The sequence below is a fragment of the Pinus tabuliformis genome, chromosome 4_2, assembly GCF_031772625.1.
Source record: "Pinus tabuliformis cultivar Carrire ecotype Pingquan chromosome 4_2, CPIR1, whole genome shotgun sequence".
NCBI classification, from domain to species: Eukaryota; Viridiplantae; Streptophyta; class Pinopsida; order Pinales; family Pinaceae; genus Pinus; species Pinus tabuliformis.
This window is the reverse complement of record NC_142304.1, coordinates 889,048,266-889,059,138: the sequence shown is the minus strand read 5'-3', so window position 1 is coordinate 889,059,138 and position 10,873 is coordinate 889,048,266. Positions and strand designations below refer to the sequence as shown.

General features: G+C 37.0%; 1 protein-coding gene across 1 annotated transcript; it reads left to right on the top strand.

Annotated features, from left to right (window-relative positions):
* The first annotated feature begins 6,779 nt into the window (after positions 1–6,779).
* Positions 6,780–7,133, top strand: LOC149172554 (uncharacterized). Its single transcript, XM_089426366.1, has one exon. It carries the CDS (start codon positions 6,780–6,782, stop codon positions 7,131–7,133), a length of 354 nt encoding a protein of 117 aa, XP_089282492.1.
* The last annotated feature ends 3,740 nt before the right edge of the window (positions 7,134–10,873 follow it).

The window sequence follows — 10,873 nt, the reverse complement described above, 5'->3', positions numbered from 1 at the left end:
GTTATTAAAGTGAAATAAGATTGTTATATTCTTGGTAATTAAGGCAATGCTTCTATCATAGAATTCATGAGGAGTTTATTTGGAATAAACTTAAAATAATAGAAAAAGAGGTGAAGGCATTGAAGATTTGTTTAGACAATTCTATCCAATTTTCCCTTATTGTAATTAAAAAAATGGCTACACGTTTAAGTATTTGAATAATATAAATAATTTTAATATAATATTGGGTTTAATATTAATATATTCTTATATTAATATTATTAGGTTTAATATAATATTAGAATTAATAACTCTATATCAATATAATATTAACTTTAATATAATACTAAGTTTAATATATTATAAGCCCACGGGGCTTTGGATTGACGGTGAATGGGTGCGTTGTTAAGACACTCCTTGCAATTGGTCACCGGTTCAAATCCCTCGTGAGTACTTAGGTTAGTCTTAACTAGAAAAAAAAAAGTTCAATATATTATAACATATTTTAATGTACAAAGCTTTAATATAATATACTATTATAATACAAAATATTAATATTATAATAATATATTATATTATATTAGACATAGTTTTATAATAGGATAATGTTAAGCATAATATTGTCATGTCTAGAATAAATCATGGTAAAATATTTAAGATAACATTATGTAATATATGTTTAATATTAAATGATATTATATAATATTAAACATTATTAATCATAGAAAGTGATAAAGTAAATTTTTTCAATGGACTTCAAATTTATCAAATTCTTAAATTCACATAAAAAACAAGACACTAAAAATTATAATACAAAATATTAATATTATAATAATATATTATATTATATTAGACATAGTTTTATAATAGGATAATGTTAAGCATAATATTGTCATGTCTAGAATAAATCATGGTAAAATATTTAACATAACATTATGTAATATATGTTTAATATTAAATGATATTATATAATATTAAACATTATTAATCATAGAAAGTGATAAAGTAAATTTTTTCAATGGACTTCGAATTCATCAAAGTCTTAAATTCACATAAAAAACAAGACACTAAAAATTATAATACAAAATATTAATATTATAATAATATATTATATTATATTAGACATAGTTTTATAATAGGATAATGTTAAGCATAATATTGTCATGTCTAGAATAAATCATGGTAAAATATTTAACATAACATTATGTAATATATGTTTAATATTAAATGATATTATATAATATTAAACATTATTAATCATAGAAAGTGATAAAGTAAATTTTTTCAATGGACTTTGAATTTATCAAAGTCTTAAATTCAAATAAAAAACAAGACACTAAAAATTATAATACAAAATATTAATATTATAATAATATATTATATTATATTAGACATAGTTTTATAATAGGATAATGTTAAGCATAATATTGTCATGTCTAGAATAAATCATGGTAAAATATTTAACATAACATTATGTAATATATGGATATTTTTAACTGCGGACGGCTGCAGCGCGCGCGCGAACCCGAGATCGACCTCGGCCTGGGATCGCTTGATCGAACTTCAGCATGGACCCTCCGGATCCACCCGGTGGGGATCCGGAGCTGCAAAGAGCATTCTCCAATCTGGTAAAGTCTCTTCCTCCGCAAAGACCTAGACCATCAGCAACAAAGTTTGTGAAGAAGCTTGATGTAATACAGGAAGTCCAGCTGCCTCCTACCATTCCGCGCATGGCAGCCATTTCCTTAGCAGAGAAAGGGTTAATCGGGCAATTTACAGGACTGTGGCCATCACCCAGAACAGTGCAAAGATGGGTCGAGAGAAACTGGTCGGACAAGATCCAGGGTAAAATATCCATCAGATTCTGTGGCAGAGGATATTATACTTTTCATTTTGAAACCAAAGAGGATAAAGATCTAATATTCAGAAATGGGCCTTACTTTATGGACTCCAGAGGCCTCTACCTCAATAAATGGACTCCGGATTTTGATCCAGAACTTGATATACCAAATGCGGTCCCAGTTTGGGTTAGATTGCCTCATCTTCCCCTTCACTGCTGGGGGGACGACTCGGTCAAAGCAATAGGAAATGCGGTTGGGAAATATATAGATCGCAGTGAACCCAAAGACAACATGCAGGCGTGTGCGCGGATTTGTGTTGAAGTCGATATGGGTCGAGGACTGCCGAAAGCGATCAAACTGAAAGTTGATGACTGGTGCCATATTCAGCAGTTGGACTACGAGCAGATACCCTTCAAATGTAATGTATGCCACGAATATGGACACTTTGCAAATAGATGCACTAAAATAGTTAATGTAGAATCTGATGAGCAGGATGGGCAATGGGAAACTGTAAAAAGGAAAAAATCATCTCCACCCCTCAAATCTTCGGAACCTGAGGCCCCTGGTCCTTCCCATCAGCATCCTTCCCGTCAGCAACCCTCCCTTCAGCAACCCTCCTCCTCCCAGCAACCTCCCCTTCAGAATCCTCCCTCATCTCCTCGGCTTTCCGACCCTCCTATCCCTCCATCCTCTAATCCCTTCGTGATCCTCTCCGAGGCTGATTCTGGGCCTGATTTCCCTTCCTCTGACCCTCCTCTCCATCCTTCTTCTCCTCACACCTCTCAGCCCTCTCTTGATCCTCCCTCTTCTAGGATTACCAGGAGCTCTTCAAAGGAACATGGAGCGCCTAGTGATGTTCCTAAAAAGCATGGACCTGGCAGGAAATCGGCTAAGCAGCAGAGGGAAGAAAATGCTCAGAAAGACATAGCCATGGGTTCCCAGACTCCAATAGAGTCATTCATTCTTGGACACTTGGAAAAAGAAAATAGTAACAAAGGCAATGAGAGGCGGGCACCTCTCCATGTAACCAGTAAATCATGATGAAAATACTATCTTGGAATAGTAGGGGATTAGGGCACCCCTCCAAGATAGCAGCCCTCAAGGATCTAATACATAGTGAAAGTCCTGAAATCGTTCTTATCCAAGAAACAAAGCAAGACCAGTCTGAAATTAGCAGAGTAATAAGCCAGCAAAAGCATTTCAATGGATGTGCAAGCGAAGCAAGAGGAGCCTCAGGCGGCATACTAACTATGTGGGACAGCAATAAATGGATCTGTGATTCCACCAGGGTCCATCAGAACTGGATTCGAGTCACACTGGAAAACAAAACTGGCGGCCCAAAGGTAACAGTTTACAACATATATGCGCCAAATCAGTACAGAGAGAAAGAAGTGTGTTGGAACACATTTGAAGAAAGTATAGAAGAGGAGCAGAACAATAATCTCATTATAGCTGGAGATTTAAATCTGGTGATGCACGCCAACGAAAAAAGAGGAGGGAATTTCACCCCGGATCCTTTCAGAAGACAACTTGAGACTATCATGCAGGAGAAAGAACTTGTTGATATCAGACCCAAAAACCGTAGGTACACCTGGAGTAACAGAAGAATTGGCGCCGGAAATATCATGGAGCGTCTTGATAGGTTCCTTATAAGTATAGCATTCTTGTCCACCTTCACTACAAGCTATTCAAATACTCTCAATGTTTCAGCCTCTGACCATTACCCAATAACACTCACTCTTCATAACCAATGTCAGTTAGGACCCATACCCTTCAAATACTGCTCCATTTGGAATCGCTCCTCAGCTGCAAAAGATGTGGTGCGGCAGGCTTGGATTCAACATGTGGAAGGATCGCCAACTTATATTTGGGAGACAAAATTGAAGAGAGTAAGACAGGCTCTAAAAAATTGGGCAAAGAACAATTATCAAGAGCCTGAGGTGAACAAAAAGAAAATTAAGCAAGAGCTAGAGGAAGTGCAACAAAGAATAGAAGCTCTTGGGCTATCCCAGCAAACTAAAGAGCAAGAAACTAGATTATATTCTCAGCTGAGTCAAACTATAAGGGACGAAGAAACAAAATGGAGACTGAAGTCCAGGCAACTCTGGTTGCAAGAGGGGGATAAAAACACAGCTTATTTCCACAAGCAGGCCACAGTTCGAAAGGCCAAAAATACAGTTAGCACAATAAAGGATAATGAGGGGAACAGTTACAACACTCAGGAATCTATAAAGGAAGCAGCCACCAAACATTTTAATAGCCTTCTGACTGAGGACAAAGGTGAGGAGGATTATTCAAGCATGCTGCAACATCTGCCCAAAGGAGTCACTCAAGAAATGAACAGCAGTCTCAGAAAAGAAGTAGAAGAAGAAGAAATCCAAGCAGCTATTTGGAGCTTACACCCAAATAAAGCTCCAGGACCTGATGGGTTTCCAATCAGCTTTTATAGAGAATATTGGCAGATGATCAAAAAAGATCTCTCAAAGATGATTCGTTGGGTTCTTAAAAAAGGCAAAATGGGGGGATTTACAAACTCCACCTATCTAGCCTTAATCCCCAAAGAGAACAGACCTTCCACCTTTTCAAGATTTCGACCAATATCTCTATGCAACTCAGCATATAAAATAGTCTCAAAAATTCTAGCATCCAGGCTTAAGCCATATCTCCCATCCCTGATCTCAGAAAACCAAGGGGGTTTTCCCCCCAATAGGCATATCACTGATTCTATCCTTCTTGTGCAAGAGGCCATCCACTCAAGTTTAAGTAGAAAAGAGAAAGGGTTTGTTCTTAAGCTAGATCTCGCCAATGCTTTTGATAGGGTAAGGAATTCCTTCCTGTATGTTGTACTTCATAAAATGGGATTCGACCCCTTCTTTATCACAATGATCAAAGCTTGTATAACGGACCCCTAGATCTCCCCCTTAATTAATGGGAGACCGTGTGCTACATTCCAATCTTCTCATGGCCTTAGACAAGGCTGCCCCCTATCTCCTTATTTGTTTATCCTTATGGCTGAATCATTCAGTCAAACCTTGGATTACAATCGTAGAATAGGTCAAATCACTGGCATCAAGATCGAACAAGGAACAAAGAACATCAATCACTCTCAATTTGCAGATGATACTCTCTTAATAGGAGGAGCTTCCACCACTATTGCAAGGCGCTTTAAGAAGATTTTAGACCAATTCATGGATTACTCAGGTGGGAAGGTCAATCAGATAAAAAGTTGTATATATGGTTGGAACACACCAAATCACATCATCCATAACATTGCAAGTATATTTGGAGTCTCCTGCAAACTAGTCTAGAATCATTTCTCCTATCTAGGGATGCCAGTAAGTATGGGACCGCTGAAAGCTGATACCTGGAATGAAATTCTTGACAAAATAAAGAGAAAAATCCAGCAATGGGGCACCATGTGGCTGAATCCAGCAGGGCGTCTAGTTCTTCTAAAATCAGGTATAGCTTCTCTACCCATATATCGGTTCTCCTTATATCAAGCTCCTGCTGTTTTTCATCAGAAAATGGAAAGAGCTCTCGGGCATTTCCTTTGGCAAGGAGGGAAAACGGAAAAAAAGAAATTCAATCTTGTAGGCTGGAAGAACATCATTCAATCTCAGGAAAAAGGAGGATTAGGCATCCGATCACCAAAATTGCTAAATTTAGCACTTGGAGCAAAAATAGTATGGAGGTTGATCACTGGGCCTGTAGCGTGGTGGAAGAAGGTTTTAGAAGCAAAATACCTGAACTGCACAAGGCACCAACTCTTGGAGACTAATATACCCAGCAGGGATAGTACAAAAATTTGGCAACTTTGCAAGAAGGCCACTACCTTTATGTCTCAGAATATATAAAAGGTCCCAGGAGGGGGGAGCAGCGTCAACTTCTCCACAGACAGAATTTTAGGGCAGCATCCCATTGGAACAAACATGGAGGCAATCCCTGTCATAAACTGGCTCAATGGCAAAGGAATAATGCACTTGGCCCAAATATCTCATTGGGACAACCACTCTCAAGCATGGACAGGTTGGAACTTTCCGGATCATCCCAGGGAGCTAGATACTAGCCTCACTATCCTAAAGGATCTTCTACACAGCAAAGCTCTGATCCAAAAAGGCAAGCATGATGGATATCGTTGGGACCCAACTGGAACTCAATACACGGTTAAAGCTGGCCACCAATTTCTATGTGAGAGCAACTTCCATCAGGAAATATGGAACCAATGGAAACTTGTTTGGAGAGCAGAAGCCCCCCCCCAAAATCAAATTTTTCATTTGGTTGCTCTTGAAAGGAAAAATATTAACAGCGGAAAACTTAAAGAAAAGAGGCATAATGGGGCCATCCAGATGCCCAAACTGCTGTAGATCAGAGGAAACAATCCAGCACCTGTTTGTAGAATGTCCGGTGGCTGATGAATGTTGGAGAAAGATGGCCTCAATAGGGGAAGCTTCCTGGGAGCCTCAGGCAACTATAGCAGAAACGATATACAAGTGGAGAAAGAACTGTCCATGGAAAGAGAAAAGGAGTAAATTGGTGCAAAGGGTATGGAACACCATTCCCCTAACACTTTTATGGCGCATTTGGTTGGCAAGAAATGGAAAGGTTTTCCAGGAGAAAGGCTGCAATACCAGGATAATTTGTCATAAGGCAAAAATGCTAGCGGAGGAGACAATCACAAATCACACCAAAGGCAAGATTGAGGCAACCAATTATAGCATAGAAGAGAGAAACCTGATCAGCTATGTTTTAGAGAATACTGCAAGCGCTCAGAAAGCAAATCAAGCAAGAACACAACTGAAAGAAACAAGCAGCTCATGGAAACTAAGGCTAAAGGACGAGGAATTTTCAAATTGGCTGCGAAATTGTAACAGGTTCTATTTATTTTTTGATGGAGCTTCTAAATCGAACCCGGGCCAAGCTGGCGCAGGGGGTCTAATCTGCAATGCAAATTGAGAGAGCATGCTTCATTTCGAATGGGGGCTAGGAGAAATTTCCAATAACAGGGCAGAGGGATTAGCATTATACCAGGGCCTCACGCAGCTGCTAAAGCTAGGGATACGAAAAGCAGTGGTTTTTGGGGACTCAGCTATAATTATCAGGCTTATGGCGCAGAGACAGAGCACGCCGAATATCCTCCTCCAGCAGATAAACCACCGGAATCAGATCCTCCATGCTTCAATGGAAGAGATCGAATACTATCACATCTTACGGGGCTTGAACAAGGAGGCTGATAAGTATGCCAACAGGGCATGCGCGCGCTCCAAGGGCAGCCTGAGTTGTAATAACATTGTCTCTCTGCAGCCATTACCATGAATCCACAACGGTTAGTTAACAGCAGGTGTACCATAACTGACAGTATTAATGACATCAGACAAGAAGTCAGAGCCGATGACGGAGCAGGTAAGGTAGGCAGGATTTGGATCAGCGACAAAATCAGAACATCGATTCATTACATGGAAATCAAGAGAAATCCAGCAGAGAATCGTCCTTGCAGTAAGATCTCATTTGCGGTTCATGATACGCATTTGACCATCCTATGGACTACTTCGAGCCATAGCCGGGCACTTTCCCGCCCTCACAGCATGCAAATCGTTTCTATTTATACCTCAGATGGCAGAAACACCCAATACATTAAGAAAATCAGTCTCTCCAGGCATCAGAGCATTATTGTTCCCGTTCAGTTCCATTCAGCCCGAGGGAGTTGTTATTGTGACCAGCAGAAGCATAACAACCCTGCGAGAGTCGTGATTGCAGTCTGCAGTAAGCTAAGAACTCGGAGAACCCGCGCTAAAGAAGCCAACAACGCAGACAAGGAATTTTCAGAGACAATGGCCCGTTCAGAAGATTGCTTCCACTGCAGAGACCTTCAGGCAGAGTTCGAGGAGCTGAGAGCGCAACAACGTGCACTGGAGGACCAAGTCTGAAGCCTGGAAACGCGAATGGAAGACCAGTTCAGAGTACTCAATGAGAAGTATCGGGCAGAGATCAATTTGTTCCTACACAGAGTCAATTCTCTGCATGAACAATTCAGCAATTTGTCCAACCGGTGCAGTCATGCAGAAGAATCGATAGTAGTCCTCAAGTTCATGATGGACAAAAAGTTCAAGGAAACCCCTTCTTCCTCCAGTGCAAAACAGAATGATCCGGACCCATACCCAGATGAGTCCACAGCAAGGAAGATCAACCATATAGAAATAGACTAATTATGTTTTGTAGCTGTAAATTTTGGTGCTTGCAATATGTAAGGATTTACAGTAGTATAAGAAGCCTTAGAGGCAGGAAAATCAGAACAAGGAGCAAGGAATGGACCCTTTTTGTAATTCCTTGGATCCATGAAGTTCAGGAAATACTGTATGTATGGCGAACAACCTCTCCTTTTTTCAGATTATAATATAGCAACTGAAGTTTGTCTAAAAAAACATTATGTAATATATGTTTAATATTAAATGATATTATATAATATTAAACATTATTAATCATAGAAAGTGATAAAGTAAATTTTTTCAATGGACTTCGAATTTATCAAAGTCGTAAATTCACATAAAAAACAAGACACTAAAAATTATAATACAAAATATTAATATTATAATAATATATTATATTATATTAGACATAGTTTTATAATAGGATAATGTTAAGCATAATATTGTCATGTGTAGAATAAATCATGGTAAAATATTTAACATAACATTATGTAATATATGTTTAATATTAAATGATATTATATAATATTAAACATTATTAATCATAGAAAGTGATAAAGTAAATTTTTTCAATGGACTTCGAATTTATCAAAGTCTTAAATTCACATAAAAAACACTAAAAATTATTGAAATTTCATTAAATTAAAAAGATAAAGATATATGTAAGGTATTAATTTGAGTTTAGATTATTTTAAAATTATATATATTTATTTTAATGTAGATGTTCATTTCTAATCTTATTTGAATGCTTGCAATTAATGTATTATTTCAATTTGTATATATTAATTTTTAATCCTATTTAATTAACCTAAAATTCCAGATGGGATTGTAATAAATATTATATAAATTACACTAAAAATTTAAATAACATAAATTTCCGGATTCTATTTTATTTTTCTAACTCAAATCTGTAATAATTATGAACGGGACATCGCCGTCACGGCCATGGAGAGAAAATGCATCCATTCGAATTTTTATAACATTATATCAATTTAACTCAAATTTCAATGAAATTACAGAAAAACGTGGAATAATTAAAAGTTGAATGATGCCATTTTACACATGGTCTTATTTTTTTACGAAGTCAAGAAAGAAATATGCATAGGCCATCCTTGTCAACAACATGGAAAGAAAATGCCTGTAACGATTGTGAGTAAATGTAAGAAGGGAGGCTGGTTGAAAATTACGGCCCCTTGGCTATTTTAATAAATATGACCTTTAAACAACAATATAAAAACCTTCAAGGATCCAAAATACATATGATTATTCAAATAAAACGCCTAAACAATTAGGCAGCAAGTTTTCTGGTTTCCCTTTATTTGGAAATAATACAAATGGAACCCCTATGAGATGAAACCATTACAAAATAGCTTTTCTTGCTCCACTTTATTGGGAAATAATTGAATGGCAGCTTTAAATAATTCGTTCATTCATTGAATCTTGAGTTTTGAATTAAGAGCTTTATATAATTTATCATGCTGCATGGATGTTAGTGTATTTCAATGAATATAATAATAGATTTTAGTGTATTTCACAAAAGTTAAAATAGCAATGGGAGGAGTCCATAAGTTATCGTATTAAAGTGAGGAGTCCATTGAATATGTGCCTTCACTTGGGATTTCCCCCAAACAAACAAGGTCGCATTGAAATGTGAAAACGACTACACTTCCGCATATGTTGGGATTTTCGAATACGGACGGAATTTTAACATATGAGAAATCAGGAGAGGCCAAAGTAGGCATATTTTGCTATTCTCTAGGATGCTCCCCTTACCTTCATATAGTTGACAAAGGGAATCCTGATGATTAGCATTGGGATGGGACTACTAGATTTATTTTTTTAAGTAGAAAAAACCAACCTCTTTTATTACTTAAAAAAAGATTTTGAAAACAGACTCTAGTTACATATGCCTAAGTCTTTTTTGCTCTTGTTACTACCAATAACAGATTCTGGTTACAACCAATAATAGACAAACAGCTCCCCAAGATACAATTGGACCATGGAACTTGTTCGGCATAATAGACAAACAACTCCCCAAGATACAATTGGACCATTGAACTTGTTTGGCCTAATATCAGTGTGTACATCTTACTTTTCTGCTTAAACAAAAGTGAGAAGCTTTCCCAATCATCATAGTTTTGTTGGCTAATTCGTCAAGAAGGTCGGTAATGTGATAAATATTTAGAAAATTAAAACTGAATTGACTATAAGCTGAAAAATCTAAGAGAACGTGTTTTTCATCTTCAACCATCTTAGTATCACACAGATCATTAACTCTTTCTTCCCATGGGGTTTTGGGAGTGTACCAACACTGATTTCACTATGAAGCTCATGCGATTGAGTCATTATCTTAGAAATGTTCATTTAATTCTTAACACTAGTCAATACAAAGAAATAGCTCTGATTTTCAAGATTGGGTTTATCACCTTGTTATAATATTTTAGTTTCCTTTTTCTCTTTAACTCTTTATTGCTCCATAACTTCTCCTTAAATTGGAAGTAATCATATTTTTAATGTTATATTTATTCTGCAAGATGATCTCATCTTTCAACCCCTAATGTTTTAGCCGAGATTGGGATTTCTTATGTTATCCTTGCTTGAGCAGGAGGTGGAGGTTTAGCTAGCATTTGAAGCAATTTTGGGAAACCTCTTGGCTTTCATGTTGCATAAATTCTTCTTATATATGATATACCTAGTCATAGCCATGCTTTCAATAGGGGAAATGTTATCTTCAATAAGGAGGATAAGGTAACGAGTACATCTTTTAATCTTGAGGTTATAGTTTATAAAATGTTTTTGGATCTGCTCAATCTTACTCCATGATTCTCTAGATATACTACAACCCCAAAC

Excerpts from the sequence above, each read along its gene's own strand:
- LOC149172554 (XM_089426366.1), top strand. The coding sequence starts at position 6,780 with ATGCTTCATTTCGAATGGGGGCTAGGAGAAATTTCCAATAACAGGGCA.